Below are 18,311 nucleotides of genomic sequence, written 5' to 3'. Positions count from 1 at the left end.
CAGTTTACACTGAATACATATCCTTATTCACATGCATTCCCACGCTCATACAGGCCCAATTGGATGCATCTTTGGATGGAAATGGGGCAGGCAGCTCACTGGAGGATAGAATTTGAAATCCACTTTATCCCAGGGTTGCCCCAGCATGGCGACACCTTTCCTGGCACCCCCCAAGTGTTTTTAGAAAGTGGGCAAGGTAGGATTGCCAGGTCCCTCTTTGCCACTGGCAGGAGGTTTTTGGGGTGGAGCCTGAGAAGAGTGGGGTTTGGAGAGGGGCCATTTTGAGCAGCCATTTTTTTGAGGACTCTATATTATTGTTCACAGTGGGTAGCCGTGTTAGTCTGTTTGCAGTAGTCAAAAAGGGCAAGAGTCCAGTAGCACCTTAAAGACTAACAAAAATATTTTCTGGTAGGGTATGAGCTTTCGTGAGCCACAGCTCACTTCTTCAGATACCTGTATCTGAAGAAGTGAGCTGTGGCTCACGAAAGCTCATACCCTACCAGAAAATATTTTTGTTAGTCTTTAAGGTGCTACTGGACTCTTGCCCTTTTTGTCTATATTATTGTGACGGCTTTCGAACTTTCTCTCCATACGATACCATATAGAACTCACAATAATAATCAGGGGCGTGTGTTCTCAGTTTTACAGGGAGTCTTTGTCCTCAACAATCTCTTACGTAATCAAAATATGATTTCTGTTTCTCCTCTCATTTTTAATTCTCTCTGCCTTCCTGACAGTCTATTTCTCTTAATTTCTGTTATCATTCTCATTTCCTCTTCCCTCTTTCACATTATCCTTTTTGGCAGTTAGAACAAATGTAGGAAAGGTTCACAGGATTGCGGATTTTGTGCTAGCGCTGACTTCTTGTGCAATAGGTAAAAAGGCTTAGAATAAACCTTGGTTAGTGCCTGGGGGTGGCTGCGAGGAGAAGGGAATCCTTTATTCTGAATAAAATGGCTGTTTGTTTTTTTTTACTTCAAAAGAAATATAGAAAGGCTTAATGGTTTCAGTAGGGTTCAAAAGCATAATGGTTTCATTAAGTCTACTAGTTTTCTGGCTCCTAACGGGTTAAATTTGGATAATGATTTGACATGGTTTTTATGATTTTTATAAAAGCATTAACAGTGTGATCATTGCTCTGCACCTTTAAGATGCCAGTGGGCTAAAGGATAGCTTTGAGCATAATGGTGCTCTGCCCCTTTAAGACTCCAGCGTGCTGGTTAGCATTGGGAGCAATGACACACACCTGGGTTTTCATTATTTAGTTTGATTGACTTTTCAACCTTGTATGCTGCATTATGTGATGTCCTTTGCTGACATCTTTTTGTAACCTGATTTATGCATACGTGGGATGGTATCAAGTTTGTGTATGACAGCACACTTTTTGGAAGCAATATTTGTAAGTATATAATCTTGTATTTTTGTTATTGTGAATAGCTTTAATCTTTAGTAGTATAATTGAATGTACATTTTAACTAATAGGAAGGACTGAAGAAGGATTCCATATTATTGTGAATCTGAAACGGCCGTATCCTATGGAAGATTGTGGCTTCTTATGAAATTTTATGAAATCTTATGAAAATCTTATGAAATCCAGAAACTGGATTGCTACTGTTACTCTGTTGAGACTCCTGAAAATTATTGCGGCTCCTTGCTGTATATATTGTACATATTGATCGTTAGTTTGTTGTGTGGTTACCTTGTTGAGTACAATATTGTACATTTTTTCACTTCAGTAGCTTATATAAATTGCACCTTTTGTACATGACTGTTGCCCCTGTACTGTTTTCTTAACCTTTAGGTAGTAGCTGGAGATCTCCTGCTATTACAACTGATCTCCAGCCAATAGAGATCAGTTCACCAGGAGAAAATGGCCGCTTTGGCAACTGAACTCTATGGCATTGAAGTCCCTCCCCTCCCCAATCCCCGCCCTCCTCAGGCTCCACCCCTAAAAAACCCCACTGGTGGCAAAGAGGGATCTGGCAACCCTACATCCACAAAGCTGCATTCTGTTTCTGTTTCCTAGAGGACAACTGGTTTTAGGTGATGCTGGGGGACTGCTGTTGGAACCATAGAGTTTGGAATATGGGGGACCTATAGAGATGTATATTCTGTCTGCCATGCTATTCAGTGTTTACATAATGGTTCTGGGAGAGTTTGTCTAGTGAGTTAGATTGGGCCCAATTGAAAGGAGATGATGCCCAGGCTTTCTCCTTTTTAGTGGAAGTCCTGAATTGTTGCCTGAAATTCGTAAAGGGCTGGCAGACATTTTATTAGTATCATATGAAAAATAGGGAAGCAAAGCCGAAGTCACATACTGAAGAATTGTTTTTAATTGTTACTAACACTGATAACAGCTCCAATATACACAGTGTTTGATAATCATAATTACAGCAACGTAAAACTATAAGAAGGGTAATAAATCTGCCTATGATAAAGATTGAAAGAGAGAAGGCAGAAATGTCACCTCCGAGATGGTGGCCAAGCAGAAATGTGATTGCAAGCCAAGCTGCTAAATGAATGCTACAAATGTTTGTATCTTACCATTCCATTAAGCCACTCTGAAGTTCCCCGGGAGGGAATCCTTCAGCCTGCAGGAACCCCCATTGGATCAAAGACAAACACCCATTGGATCTTTAATTTTCAGCATCTCTTTCTCTACCACAAAAATTGAATCACAAAAGAGTCTCCTTATCAGACTTGAGGCAGTATAATTGCTCAAACAAATTCCAGAGTTAGCGGAATGGGTAAGCAAACCCAGTGGCCTTACATGTTTGTGAAGCTGGTCAGATGACTAAAACACAGCAGCAATGACATATATTTGATCTGTCTACATAGCTGATACCATTGGAAGGAACTCAACTGGAAGTACATGTTTGCTGTAGCTCTGTTTGGTTATTTAGCTGATTCAAAGACATCTGTAGTGTCAATAAAGTATTATGAAGACACAGAAAGGTTGTTTTTTCTCTGTACAGCAAACGACTCAAGAAGCAAGGTCCAAATTTTGAACATCAGTTATGTCTCTGATGTAGCTTGAATTAATTTTGAAACGCTCAAGTTGGTGCCAAGGCACAGCCCATTTCTGTTGAGTCTGAAGAGGAGGGTGCAGAAGAGGAGGGTGGTGTGCACAGGGGAGTTAAGCATGGTTGGATGTTAGGAACGTGGCAAAGCACAGATGCTGTGGGGCATCGGAGGTGTAGTAAACCCGACGGTAGGGGTGAGGTCCAGGTCTTCTTTAGACATCCCAGGGGCTGGCTGGAAAGTGAATCTCTGCAGGAGGCTCGCAAAGAAGAGGAAGAGCTCCATTTTGGCCAGCGTCTCTCCAGCACACGTTCGCCGACCTGTGACAATGCAGATGGGGCAGGGGAGCCCTGATTATTGAATTACTTTATCATACTTCTTTACCATTATCCCCATGGAATGATGCCCAAAATAATTTAAACATAAGACATAAAAAAGTAAAGATGAAAACAGACTGAGGTTCATAGCATCCCAATGATTAACAGTACTGAAGGATAAAGCACATCTTGAAACAATAAGTGAGAAATGGACAGCTGGGATGGTGTTCTTTCAAGTCAATGCATGTGGGTACCTGATCCATTAATTAAACCCACAATGATGTATCTAAAAGGGGTTACCTGCAGAGAAAGGCAGGAAGGCATCTCTCTTGACAAACTTTCCTTCAGAATCAAGGAAGTGCTCCGGATAGAATTGAAGTGGTTTTTCCCACTGAGATTCATCGTAGAGCACAGAGTGCAGTAATGGGATGATATACGTTCTCTGAAAGGTCAAAGCAATATGTTACTGAAGAAATTGGAGAGGACCCATCAATCACATTAGCTATCCTCCAGGCAAAGGCCATACCATCCCACTAAATGAGTTACATGAGAATTCAAGTGCAAGGAAGGCAAGGTAAAAAATGGACTTGGATGGACCGTGTTTTCATAGTTTGAAACGTCTGGCAGAATCCAAGAAATATCAGGCACATTTCTGTCCTTCCAGTAAGAGAAATCTACGGGACTCAAAGGAACTTCACTAACTGGATCTGATATTCCACAGAGTTAAGATTCAATGCCATATTCAACTGAGCAATGATTGTAAAGCTAAGAACAATAACCTTGGGAATGAAGTAGCCTCTGAGAGTGACATCCGCACTGGTGGCATGTGGCACATTAGCTGGGAGAATATTCGCAAACCTCTGAATTTCGTGAATCACCGCATCTGTGTATGGCAGTTTTGCTCGGTGTTCGATTCGTGGCTGAGCGGATCCGATTACCCTTGTTATTTCTTCTTGCACTTTCTCTGAGAACACAGAACGTTTATTCCCACTAAAATAAGTGTCTGTTTCAGGTTTTGAATGATGCCGTAAATATACTGGGGCCGTCTTATTGGTATGAGTGGCTGTCTGTTCTTGAAAAAGTGCCACAAGTCCAGGAGCAGGTGATGGAAGGAGCCCCCCTCTAAAGACTTGGACTAGGATGTCCAATGGAGCCCAGGAAGGGGAGAGAAAAAGGGTAAATCCTACTTGGAAGTTTTGAATTTGGGGGATGCAGGACATTGAGAGGAAGACTTCAGGGAGGAGGAATTTCTCCCTGGGAATCTGATGCAAGATTAGCAGAGTTGTTGCCTGGTGGAGGGCATTGTTTTGCATCACAAGCAACAAACTGAGGCACTCTGGTTTATGTCCTTGTCTGAAATCAGTGCCCTTGCACTCACCTGAGGGGACTGCATGCCTCACCAAAGGCAAGCTGTGCCAGCAATCCCTGAAGCTGTGGAAGTTACCTGTCAGGTTGCAGAAGGGTGTAGTCTTGGAGGAGTCCACTTGGGAGTCAGCCAGTTTGAAGGAGCTCATCTGGCTTTCAGAGGCATGGTCAGCAGCAGACGCCAACCCACCAAAGAACCTACCAGGGATGACCCTGGCACTGAGACCCAGGGGAGCTCTGATAGAGCGGGGCAGGGAGAACAGGCAGCATTGATCTTCTCAGAGGAGGTCAGACAGAGCAGTCAATTATTTAAAGAAGTCCAGGGGGAAGGGCCAGTGAGCTCATCACTCCAAGACAAGTATCCATTGGCCCAGGGGCTTTTCACTCCCCAGGGCTGGATTGGGAAGGGATTGGCTGAGCCCAGGGTTGGCCCTCTCTTGGGGAAGCATTTAAAGGGCGTGCCCAGGAGCAGCCAGGAAGGAAGAGACAGATCCTTGCCAAGGCTAGTGGGAATAGGTAAATGGCAGAACAGAGTGGAGAAATCCCCTCCTCTCGCTCTATTCTAAGGCTATTCTAGCCCAGGGGTGTCAAACAGATCCGGCCCCTTGAGAGCTCTTATCCGGCCCGCGAGCCAGTAATCTCAGTTTGATATTATTTATAGGTTTTTATAGCCTTTATAGTCTTTCTTTTCTTTGTAAATTTTATATTTTATATATTTCTTTGTACTTTTCTATATCAATTATAAAAAAACCCCACATTATGCCATTTTAGAGAAGATTTGGGCCATTTTAAAATGCCGCGACGGTCCCACAGATAGCAGTTTAGGTACTTGAAAAGGCATAAGCAGGGGAAACAAGATCACCAGGTCCCCCTTTGCCATGGGCCCTCTTGGCATTTTTTAAAATGTCTAGCAAGTTCTCCATGGCAACTGTAATGTCTAGTTTGGCCCTGAGAGATCGAGAGTGAACAGTCACTCTCTAAACATGATAGGAGTCTTAAGGAAAGGCACAGTGGATGAAATGTTAGAAAGAGAATTCTAATCACCCTTTCTGTTGTTATCATTACAACACCTGGATAAACAGGAAGTATAACTGGTGCTTCCTGTTTCCCCTCATTCAGGTAACATCTAACAGGAACCTCACTTTTCTTTCCATTCTTAACACTATACGTAACTGGAATCCAGAAATCCTGGAATAATGGCAACCAACCAATGGAATGCACTCACTCTGAATTTCAGGGTACTTCATCATCAGCAACAATCCCCAACGCAATGTAGTCGAAGTTGTCTCCGTGCCAGCCCCAAATAAGTCACTCGCAACACACTTTAGGTTTTCATTATGGAAAAATCCATTGATCTGGTTCTTGTTCTTCTCCTAGGGGGTAAGAAGAAAGTAATGATTTAAACTAAATAAATACAGTATAATGCAAAATAAATAGCAAGAGGGCCCTGAGGATTTCACAATATTGATGGAGATGGAAAGCCCCAATCAATCTTCTCAACATCCCCTCACCTCTAGATGAGAACCAGCTACACACAGAAAGTATCTTTGCAATACACCAAACCATGAGAAGAAATAAAGGAACAGCAGCAAAGACAACACTCCTGTTCCTTTTGCATGAAAAAGTGAATACCGGTAAAACACTGGAATATTCTAACCTGGGTGGGGGTTCTCAATGGATAAGGCAGATAAATGTGTATGTTCCATCTTCCCGGCATCTTCCTCATTGAATGTGTATGTTTTCCATAGATGAGAAGGCAATGTAATCATTCTAGCATCCTGTGTCTCTCCTTTCCTCACATCCATTTTATTTTATTTTATTATGACTAAAAATATTCAGCACATTTTCCTGCAAAACTGTTTACAAGCAAAATCACACACACACACAAAAACCTCCAAAGGTAAACATATGAAGCCATCTCACATAAAAGCAGAAAATATTACAATGTCTGGGGACCCAAACAAAGAATAATAGTAATAGTTCCCAGATTAAGTCTCTCTCAAGCCATTCTTTAAGCCAGCCCAAATGCTTGCTTGACTCGCAGGGTTGCCAAATTTCCCCAGAATTACAACTGATCTCCAGACTACAGAGATAATTTCCCAGGAGAAAATGCCAGCTTTATATTGGAAGTGAAGGACTTTGGTAGTCTCTTAGTCACAGACTCCAGAGGGGAATATAGAGAGCCAAAGTGATAGATAAGTCGGGCCCTGTGCATCCCCCCATCATTCCCACTGTTCTGTTGCAGTGACTTTGATGTGTAAATTATTTCTCTCAGGGAATCTTCTTTCCTTCCATCTAAGACCTTCTCTGTCTCTCTTGGTCCCTGTCTCTCTCTCTTCATCTTGCATCCATAAGAGCAGGATATGCTTTCCTGTATCGCCATGCCTCCTAGGTTAGCTAATTAATTCAGATCTGAAGAAGTGAGCTGTGGCTCACGAAAGCTCATACCCTACCAGAAAATATTTTTGTTAGTCTTTAAGGTACTACTGGACTCTTGCCCTTTTCTACTACTGCAGACAGACTAACACGGCTACCCACTGTGGATAAACCTCAACAGAGAAACTAAACAACCAAACTAAAGGCAATAATGTTGTATATAATAAGCTGTGGCCATGATCTGTTAGTTCCTCTGAATTTTCAGCTTTCTTTAAAAAAAAACCAAGTCTGCCATCTTTTTGTTGCAGAGACATAAGGGGAAAGACAAGTGGGGAAATGGACAAAGTGGAATAATATTTGCTTGTGATTTCTCTTGTTGAAGGTGAATTTGCTAAATATCTTTCTGCCTTTCAGGTAATCTCTATGTTTACAGAGATAGTTCCTGTAATACATTAAAGGTTGAAGATTGAGAAATCCCAACCAGTTTGATGGGCCGGATGTTCCCCTCCCCAAAGCTAGATTCCTTGCCAGATGTCCATGCATTCACATGGAAAGAGACTAGGGGTGAAAGTAGGGCTGTTGAAAAAAAAATCGGTAAAATTCGGATTTGGCAAAATTTGGCCCATTTTTATTTGGGAAATGCCAAAGTCTGAACTCCCCCTATTCAGATTCGTGGAATTTGGCATGAAGTTCGGCGTTCCTGAATAAATTTGGCTGAATAAAGCCATTTAAATCACATTCGCTGCTTTCTGCGGATCTGGGAGGCATTTTTGGAGGGAGAGGTCCCAAACTTTCAGTGAAGCTTGAGGGGACCCTCCTTGCAAGAACCCCCAAGTTTGGTGCGAATTGAGTCAGGGGGTCCTGAGTTATGGGGTCTGGAAGGGGTCCCCCCTCTGCTCATTGGAATGAATAGAATAGACCTTTTGGAGTTTGCAAACCATGCAAAGCAACATGCGACCTTTGGAGTTTGCAAACCATGGAAAGGAACAGAGGCGCGCTAGCTATGCATATGCTAATAAGTCAGCAAACAGGAACAAAGGAGCAGGTGAGTGGGAGGAGTGGAGTTTCTCCTTCTGCGTCAGACTCAGGATCGTGCAAATGCATTTTTAAAGTCACATTTTAAAAAACAGTTTTGAGCGAGCATCAAAATAGACCGTGCAAACAAACCAAGGAGGAGGAGCGGGTGCCGAGCGGAGGGAGACTCACGCACTGCTGCACTCAACTCCAGGTGAGGGTGGCAACAGGCAGAAAAAGCAGAACGCACACTTCCGCAGAGAAAACTGCCGAATCGGGGAAAATTCAGCTGTTTTTCAGTTTGGATGGAACCGAATCAACAGCCCTAGGTGAAAGTTCACCTCTGATTATTGGCATGTTTTAAACTGTGTTACCTCTTGCTGTTGGATTAGAAAAGCATCAATAAAGCTCCTCTGGTCATTCACATCCAGTTCTTTGAGGTGTTCTATGAAGGTGGCCTGGATGAAGGCATTAAATTCATCTCTGTTATCAAGGACAGCCTTGCGAGTACCAAAGAGAAAGCCCAGAGCAGGAAACATGTTGTACAGCTAAAAGAATATGAGAAAGGAAAAGATTAAGAAAACCCCAAATCCTACAGCTGAGGCTGAAATCTCAAAGCTTTTTTGGAAATCTTCCATAACTCAGCACAACCGCAACCCTCCCACCAGTTGCCTGCCATTGCAGTGATTAGGGTTGCCAGGCTGTCCAACCACCGGGAGATTAGAGGGCGGGATTATTGGTGGGTTGCCAGCATTGTATGCAGTGTGACATCATTTCCAGGGAAAACCAGAAGTGACATCACCCTGTGCGTGACACCCACATCTTTTGTTATTTTTCTCCCACTATAGTTTTGAGCAGCAGCAGGCAACAAAAATTTAAAGCATTTTAAAACCACATTTGAATAGGTTACCAGGACTGAGGGACTTCCCAGGAGCCGGGCGTTTTCATTGACCATGTTCAGTAATCTTATAAATGTGGGGTCTTCATATTCATATCGCTTGCCAAGTAATATGGTCACTATAATATTGGCAACAGCACCTTCCATTATTGTAGTTGTCTCAAATGGTTTTCCTAGACAATATATATATATATACATATAAATAAAAACATTATATCAGGGGTGGCCTGATAAGGCCTGGGGGGCTTGATCTGGCCCCTTGAGAGCTCTAATCCAGCCTGCGAGCCAGCCGAGCCAGCCACTCCCCCAGTCCCGATCTGGGCTGGTGAGCCCGATGCCAAGGCAGCCACCCCCCACTCTAGATCTGGGCTGGCGAGGCATGGCCTGGCATGGCCAAGTGACATTTATGTTGTATCCGGCCATCATAACAAATGAGTTTGACAGCACTTCATTACATTATGGAATGAGCATCTCTTTTGCCTCGTGCTTTAGCTGCATATGCTTGGGTATCATTTATCCATTCTATGGTTACACAGATTGTACTGTTGTATGCAGAGGGGGAATTCTGCACTGGACACATCAAAGGATGGCTCAGGTATTTTTGGTGCCTCCCAAATGCAAATGTAAAAATGCCAACTGACTGTCGAAGGATTCAAACTTTTGTATTAGGAAACGGCACTCCTCAACAATTCTTTCCTCTATGGTCTTCTTGCCCATTCCATAGTCCCGTAACGTGGTTATTGCAAACCGCCGCATCACTTTCCAGCCCTCACCGGTAGAAAAAACAATACCTGGGGAGAAACAGGACAATGTTATAAGTCAGCATGCATGACCATGGTAACTGTATAATGGAATACCCTCTATAATCACAGATAGTGTGTTCCGTGACAAGGGGTCCAAACATGTAATGGAACCTATGTAACCACGAGGGGAGTAGGAGCAATGTACCTCTGTGTCTTTCTTATGTTCTTAAGGCTATCAAAGATAGGACATTTTGGAGGACTTTGATTCATAGGGTCGCCATGAGTCAGAAGTGACTTGACAGCACTTAACATACACGTAACACCCAGCATTAAATTTTATGGTACTAATGCCCTGCCCCAACCAAGTGACATTGATGTCATATCCGGACCTCATAACAAATGAGTTCGACACCCCTGCCATAGGGTTTTCAAGGCAAGAGACAGAGATGTTTTGCCATTGCCTGCCTCTGCTTAGCAACTCTGGACTGGCTTTGTGGTCTCTGATCCAAGTACTAACCAGGGCTGACCCTGCCTAGCTTCTGGGATCTGACAAGATGGGGCTAGTTTGTGCTACCGGCCCTGAACTGTAAGGGCACGGCTGAAATTACAATAATTCAGAATGTTTTGTCATACAGAGAAAATCAGGGAGCTGCATGGGGGAACTCCTAAAATGACTGTTGTTTATTCCCCCTTTTTGAAAGCTTTCCCTCATGCTATTTCCGTGACCCCAATTCCTTGTAACTGTTCTTTGCCCTTGGGGTTGGAGGGCGGGGGGGACATAAGTTCTTGTATCAAAGCAGTTTCACCCAGCCCAGTTCTATACACTGGAAAATTCCACTGTGCATATCTCCTAGGTTAATTTTTGGAACAGACGCTCCATGGCTATAAGTTCTATGTATGCAAGCAGGACCGGCCACTCTTCAGAAGGAATGCCCTCACCATGGCCCTGTAGATAGTCTTCAAATATTGGGATTGTGGGCCTGTCCGCAAAAGCATCTGCCTGGTTCACCAAAGCCTCCTTTACAGTCTCATAGCCAGTCAGAACAACCATTTTCTGCAATCCCATTTGAATGCGGAAGACAGGGCCATATTGTTTAGAGAGCTGAAATGTAATCAAAGGAAAATGAGGAACATCCTTCCCATCATCCAGCTAGGGTTGCCAGATGGTGTCAGCAAAAACACTAGACACACCTGATAAAAATTTGTCAACTAAATATATATGCATACCCATACAAAAGAAAATGCTAAAAATGCCTTGTCCCTTTAATAGAGGCCAGGGTTACCAACTCTAAGTTGGGAAATTCCTGGAGATTTTGGGATGGAGTTTATTTGTGGAAATGCACGCTGAAGATTTGGCTTCTGGTTGGGAAGCTTGACGGACGCTAGCAGGTCAGTTCAGTTCAGTTTATTTACTATCATTTGACCAGCTAACGGGTCGAGCTCATGGCTGAGCTCCGACAAGAAGATCATTTTTGTATCATTCTGGTTTCCCTCCTGAGACTTAATCGGCGCTCTGGTATCTTATTCAAGTACACCCCCGAGATTGCGAAACGGCAAAAAAGACAAACCTCAGAAGATAACATGAAGAAGAGCAGCAGAAAAAGGAGGAGTTCAAACCAGGCCTCAGCAAGGGCTTCATCTTCCAAACCTCTGAAGCAACTATGAGTGGATGACCTGCTGTCTAATGGGTTGGTGTGCTGGTGTCATCCTTTTTAAACATTTCATGCTTAATTAACTTGGACGAAGAGTACAATTTAGCTCCCAGACAACCTCAGACAGCTGGAGCGTCAACTTTTCTGGGGGAGGCCTCCCAGGAAGAGGAAAAGGAAGCAAGTTTTCTATGCAAAAGTCCATCCATTATTTTACTGAATGACGCCAGCACTTTGATAACAACCGAGGCAGCAAACAAGGAATCAAAGGCTGAGGAGAACACCACGAGAGCTGAGCTTGTGGAAATGCTGGGTAACCGGTGTCTCCTTCCTGCAGAAACTATTGTGGAGATATTCAAATGGCTGAATCAGATTTCAAACAAGCTGGATGCTCTAAAAGAAATGATAAAAGGTTTCCAGGGAGAACCACTATCAGTCATTGATATGGAGCAGAAGGGTGATTTATTGTCAGCAACTCCTTTGATTCCTCTAACCTCCCAGACTGCCTCATCCCACTTAAGGGAAAAGGCGCTGCCTGCTGATGCAGGATTGTGAGGAGAAAGCTAAACTCCTGAACTCTACGCCTCTTAGAGGGAAGGGTAAATTACTCTTTAACAACAAAAGGGAAGCGCTCGATATAGGAACAATCCCGGTAAACTTCAACAGATGGTCCAATTAGGGTTGCCAAGTGCCCAGTGGTGGCGGGTAAAATCCCGCCCATCCACCGGGCTGCCAGCTGATCAGCTGAGGGCCAGCGGGCAATGCATGCACACATGTGCGCATTCTTCATGTGCATCACTTTGACATGGACGCTCTGGCAACCTCGGCTAAAACTCTATGGAAACCATAGAGTTTTGGCCGAGATCACTAGAGCATCTGCATCACTTCTGGGTAAATCCGGAAGTGACGTAGGCGCATTGCATGGGGTTTGTGCGCGTGCTGCACCAGGCGCATGTGTACACCACGGCCGTGGCCCCACAAAGCTCCCGTTGGTGGAGCTACGGGGCCTGGCAAGCCTAGGTCCAATAGTAGAGAAACTGTCTGATCGCTTAATTGGCTTCTGAGAATGGATTATGACCAAATTGATTTAGTAGACATGAAGAGGCTCCCTGATCTCCCTTCCAGCTGTAGATTAGTGCTCCCTTTTAGTCAGCCAGTTTTCCCACTTATGCTGCTAAGGATGTATGCTGCATTCATTGACCTTGCATCAGCATTTGACTCTATATCAAGTCCCAAACTGTGGGCCAAATTAGAAAAAACCTCTACCGTCTTATCCGTCCCCTTCATGAAGGCACATCCCTAAGAATCAGGTGGAACAGAAAGGGACAACTAACTGAAGCTGTTAGTACATCCAGGGGTGTCAGGCAGGGCTGTTTATTAGCTCCAGCGTTATTTATATTTTACATCAATGATATGGTAAATGAGCTGAAGGAGCCAAATTTCCATCCTCCTAAATTCGCCCATCGCCAGGTTTCAATATTATTATATGCAGACAATGCCGCTATTCTTTCAAGAGCACCAATGGGGCTTAGGAGGGCACTGGCCAAATTCACAGTTTATTGTAAGAACCAGGAACTAAATGTGTATGATCCGAAAACTAAGATAATGGCTTTCAGCAGCAGCCGCAAGCTAAGGAACTGGTCTATAAATGGACCCAAGGTGGAGCAGGTTATTAATTTCAAGTACTTGGGAATGGTAATCCAATCAAATGGCATCAAAAACGTGCATAACAACTAAGTGGTTGACCTAGGTAACAGATCTGCATACAGCATTTTGAAGTTTTATCACACCAAAGATGGATTTATTGTCCCAGTGGCACTCAAAACTGTACCATGCAAAACCTCTGGCACAGCACTTATACGGCTCTTTTTTAGAACCAGAATATTCTTGTTTCGTTCCCATAGAGCGAACTCAAACAAGATTTTTAAGAGCATTGCTACAGGTGCCTAACTCTGTATCTAACTCCATGGTGAGGCTGGAGACTGGCCAAATAAGAGTAAAGGCCATCGCCTTTATTTATTTTATTTATTATTTTATTTATACATGTAAATAAAAGAGCCAGCGTGGTATAGCGGGTAAGAGCGGTGGTTTAGAGCAGTGGACTCTGATCTGGAGAACTGGGTTTGATTCCCCTCTCCTGCACATGAGTGGTGGAGGCTAATCTGGTGAACTGGATTTGTTTCCCCACTCCTCCACATGAAGCCAGCTGGGTGACCTTGGGCTAGTCACACTCTCTCAGCCTCACCTACCTCACAGGGGGTCTGTTGTGGGGAGGGGAAGGGAAGGTGATTGTAAGCAGGTTTGAGTCTCCCTTAAGTGGTAGAGAAAGTCGGCATATAAAAACCAACTCTTCTTCTAAATTAACCTTGTCTTCCTAAGATGCACGTTTTTGTATGTAGGGAGTTTTGTTTTTTTTAAATGTGAAGCAGCACTCAGACCTGTGACTTTGCCCAGATGCTAGTTTTTCATGCTAGCATCTGGAAACATTGGCTGCAACTTGAGGGCAGTTTGACCTGCTTAGCACTGCTCTTTCATTCTTCATGTTGTAATAAAAAGGTATTAGGTTTCCAAGATCTTGGCTGATCCACTGGTTCCTGATCCACCTCAGCTTTAATTCCAGCTTTCTATGTTTCTGTGTTTTCTATGTTCTCCAGCGCACTATGTTGTCGTTGTTATTAATGGGGTCTCCTCCCCCAACTGGCATTGCCATGACGCTTGGACGGGCGGGCCATCCAATCAATTGCCCGGCTTAGGAGTGGGGATCGTGTGTGCGCACAATCCCTGCCTTAGCTCCATCTCAAAAACCTCCCGCCAGAGAAGAGGGAGGACCTGGCAACTCTACCCCCAACTCGAATATGTTCTGGGAGAATAAGCATAAATTATGAAATCCTTTTCAACTGGATTATGGACTCTGAAGGAATAGATCCAATTGTTATCTTCTAGATGGATTGTTTTTTGAGGAATGTTTTGTTTGGTTTAACTTGATAGAGATCTATGATTTTTTTCTCTTGGCACTGCAACGATTTAGTTAAACAGAGTTCAGTTACAGCAGTAATGGCTGCAGATGTACTAAGATATCAACTACATTTTAATATTACATAAGCAAGTTCTGTGATATCTATTTGTCTGCACTTTAATGCTTGCATTTGGGTTGGAGAAGCTTAAGGCCTCTCTGTCCTATGACAGAGATCTAGAACAAAACCAACAATAAAGTTACCTTTAACATGGTCAGGTGAGGCCTCTTCAGATCCATTTGGTGGAGGTTTCCAATGAGTGGTAATGGCTTTGGTCCTGGTGGAAGCTTTTGGCTACTGCTATTCCAGAAATTGCCCATTTTCCAAAGGAATGCAAGCGTAAGGGCAAAGAGGAACAACACAGAAATGGGATCCATCCAATCCATTTTGTGATCACGAGAAGTTGCCTGAAGTGGTTACAGAGAAATTTGTAATAGACTTAGATCAAGGGCATTTTTCGCCTACTGAAATGAGCACCAGAAATTGCTCACATTGACACAGCCCTGTATCAGCTCTCACAAGTAGTCCAACCCATGCATTTTATAAGAAACAGTGCCCAAATTTCTGTGTGTTTCATCTATAATAGCCCTGCATTTGAAAGGGTGGAGTCCAATCCATCAAATGAAAGCTTGATAAACTCTCTGGACTAAAGGTTCAGTAAATATTATCTGGAAGGCTAAGCTAGTTAATGATCTACCGGGTCCAAAGACTAGTGTTACCAGTGAATAGGGAGGTGAACTACTGAAGTTTTAGCTAGTGAGAAATTTCTATAAGTGGAACATGACTTTCTGAACTGTTTTCTTATTGAGTACATCACAGATATGTTGAAATAAATGTAAGGTACTTTCCCTGTTTCAACCAGTCTAGATATCAAAGTTGCAGAGGGAGCTGCATTTTTCTGAAGTGCAACCTGAGTCACCTCCGGAGCTATGTGATGTGCACAGAAGTAAACAAATAATAAGTGGCTCATTGTAGGTTCATTTTAATGTAAACATTCTTCATTTATTTCAAGAGATTTCAAATTTGGGCAGCTTATTTCTGGCTATAACTCCCCCATCCCCTATACACCTAGGATAAACCTCTGAGCGATTGATATTGCTCTGTCCAGGTAATCCTCCTGCCTGCCAAATTTCAGAGAAATAGGAGGAAGCATCCTCATTTTGACAGTATCACACTTCACAGTGCCATTTAATTTCTGATAACAGTCTAAGCAGAAAAAATGAGAAAATTAAGGTCTCTTTGGGGTGGTTACAAAAATTACTGAAACAGCAGAATATTTAGATGGCTTTAACTCAGTAATTCTTTGTTCATTTTTTTCATAATCTGTTGTTAGACTATATTATAACCTTTATACCCTGTACATTATAGCAATAGTACAAATTGTCATGAGGGAACGATCAAGCTTCATAATGATAGAGCCTTGGGACTAAGCTATAATGTTTCCACACTGTATTTTAACCCCTTATATGTAACACCTGTGAAGGGAAGGTGATATGGTATAGCCTGATTTCGTCAGAGCTTGGAAGCTAAGCAGGGTCAGTACTTGGGAGGGACAGATCCAAGGAAAACTCTGTGGAGGAATACAATGACCAACCACCTCTGCTTCTCACTTGCCTTGAAAGCCCCTTGCTGGGTTTGCCATAAGTAGGCTGTGACTTGAAGGCACTATACACACACCTGTAACACCTGTAGTGGCACCTCCCTGTAATGCTCTCAAATGACCTGCATTATGCTCCCTCGGTGACTTCTTTACATTTCCTGATGATCCTTGTTGCCACATTTAGACCTGCTAATTTAACCTGACGGTAGGGTTGCCAACCTCCAGGTACTGAAGCAACCCAAAACAGCACTATAACACTATGAAGCAAGTAAGTGAATTTTATAAAGTGCAAAGTGAATAAATATATACAGCATATACAAAGGGAGTACAACCAGATACAAAATTTACAATAACAATCCAATAAATATGACTTATTAAGAGGATGCCAAAGATCCTAATTCAACAGGTAAGTTCAAGTATTCAACCAGTTAAGGTATCATTTGATATTAGAATTTTTTTGAGTCTTTCAAATTCTTTTTAGGTTGCAGTTATTGGAACAAAGCCACAGGAAAAAGATGTCAGACGTGTCGTCTAGATCGGGACCACGTTTCGCATATGGCTTCTTCGGTGACCTGTATCAATAATAAATATATATATAAGTGCCTTAGTAGGTGTTGTCTCATAGGGACCGCAAAGATTTGTATCCAGGTCTCCAAAAGGACATTCCGTCTAGACGACACGTCTGACATCTTTTTCCTGTGGCTTTGTTCCAATAACTGCAACCTAAAAAGAATTTGAAAGACTCAAAAAAATTCTAATATCAAATGATACCTTAATTGGTTGAATACTTGAACTTACCTGTTGAATTAGGATCTTTGGCATCCTCTTAATAAGTCATATTTATTGGATTGTTATTGTAAATTTTGTATCTGGTTGTACTCCCTTTGTATATGCTGTATATATTTATTCACTTTGCACTTTATAAAATTCACTTACTTGCTTCATAGTGTTATAGTGCTGTTTTGGGTTGCTTCAATTATCCTTACAGCACTGAGCCTTCTTCTTTTTTTGTGGTGAACCTCCAGGTACTAGCTGGAGATCTCCTGCTACTACAACTGATCTCCAGCTGATAGAGATCAGTTCCCCTGGAGAAAATGGCTGCTTTGGTGGATCTTTGGTGGCAGGGTGGCTTTTAACAATGTGCTCCCCGCCTGCCTTGCCGAGACTCCCAGCAAGGTGGGTGGGGGCTTCATTATGATCCACCCTGCCAAGCCTGGCAGTGTGGATCTCTTTGAAGCACCCCCGCCCGCCATTTTGGGAGTCCCGGGAAGGCTAGGGGGGGCTTCCTTGAGATCCACTTCTTCTCAGGAGTCCTGGGAAGGCGGGTGGGGAGTGCTTCACTGAGATCTGCGCTGAATTTTTTGGGTTTGGGTTTATTGAACCCGAAAATTTTCAAAAAATCCGGGTTTTCCAAACATTTTCAGGTTCAATAAACCCGAACCCGAAAAATACCGAAAAAATTGGTTGACACCCCTACTGGCAACCCTACACCCCCAAGTCCTGATCCGGGCTGGCCAACCAGCTGCAGGCTCACCAGCCCCCTCCCCCCAGGCCCAATCTGGGCTGGTGAGTCTGTTGTGGGCCACCTCCCCCCGTCCTGAGGTGTCAATTATTAAATACTGTTAAATAAAAGAAAATATTGTAAGTGTTATTATTTTTAGCACATTTGTATTTTAAGTAAAAAATAAAGTAAAAAAATAATATCAAGTGGATTTGCCTGTGTTTTCTAAAATATTGTATTGCCAGTATGTGGTGTTAAATTTTATTTTACACATGGCCCGGCTTGACCAAGTGACATTGATGTCATATCTGGCCTTCGTAACAAATGAGTTCAACACCCTTGGTACAGGCCACAGGTCTCTACTGCTTTATGATTCAATTTTCAGGCTCCTTTGCAGCATTGTTGTTTCTGTTTGTCAGTATCCATTTTGTTCCACCTCCTTCTGAACTCTCCTATCCCATGACTGGGGTTCAACATCTCCCAGACTGAGATTAGGCCTCAGCCCTGCCAGGCCTAGTCCAGCCCAGCAGACTGCAAGGCCTAACATTGATAAGAGGCCTGTGGCACAGAGTGGTAAGTTGCAGGTCTGCAGTCAAAAGCTCTGCTCACGACCAGAGTTCAATCCCATCAGAGCATAAGAAAGGCCCTGCTGGATCAGACCAAGGCCCATCAAGTCCAGCAGACTGTTCACACAGTGGCCAATTAGGTGCCTCTAGGAAGTCCACAAACAAGACGAGTGCAGCAGCAGCATCCTGCCTGTGTGCCACCGAACCCAAAATAATAGGCATGCTCCTCTGATACTAGAGAGAATAG

General features: G+C 43.2%; 1 protein-coding gene across 1 annotated transcript; it reads right to left on the bottom strand.

Moving 5' to 3' along the window:
- Positions 1-3,153: 3,153 nt before the first annotated feature.
- On the bottom strand, positions 3,154-14,783 carry LOC130483922 (cytochrome P450 2K4-like). The gene is made up of 9 exons (XM_056856832.1): positions 14,601-14,783; positions 10,674-10,836; positions 9,633-9,782; positions 9,004-9,164; positions 8,468-8,641; positions 5,929-6,076; positions 4,118-4,302; positions 3,639-3,780; positions 3,154-3,341 (listed from the first exon to the last, which is right to left on the bottom strand). Exons 1-9 carry the CDS (start codon positions 14,781-14,783, stop codon positions 3,154-3,156), a joined length of 1,494 nt encoding a protein of 497 aa, XP_056712810.1.
- Positions 14,784-18,311: the final 3,528 nt, after the last annotated feature.

This window comes from Euleptes europaea, chromosome 10, assembly GCF_029931775.1.
Source record: "Euleptes europaea isolate rEulEur1 chromosome 10, rEulEur1.hap1, whole genome shotgun sequence".
Taxonomy (NCBI): Eukaryota; Metazoa; Chordata; class Lepidosauria; order Squamata; family Sphaerodactylidae; genus Euleptes; species Euleptes europaea.
This window is presented reverse-complemented; position numbering and strand designations above follow the sequence as displayed.

Coding starts and splice junctions, on each gene's coding strand:
- LOC130483922 (XM_056856832.1), bottom strand. CDS start 14,783: ATGGATTGGATGGATCCCATTTCTGTGTTGTTCCTCTTTGCCCTTACG. Junction 3,781..4,117: donor GAGGCTACTTCATTCCCAAG/GTTATTGTTCTT, acceptor TTGACCTTTCAG/AGAACGTATATCATCCCATT. Junction 3,342..3,638: donor CTTCCTGCCTTTCTCTGCAG/GTAACCCCTTTT, acceptor GCATTGTCACAG/GTCGGCGAACGTGTGCTGGA.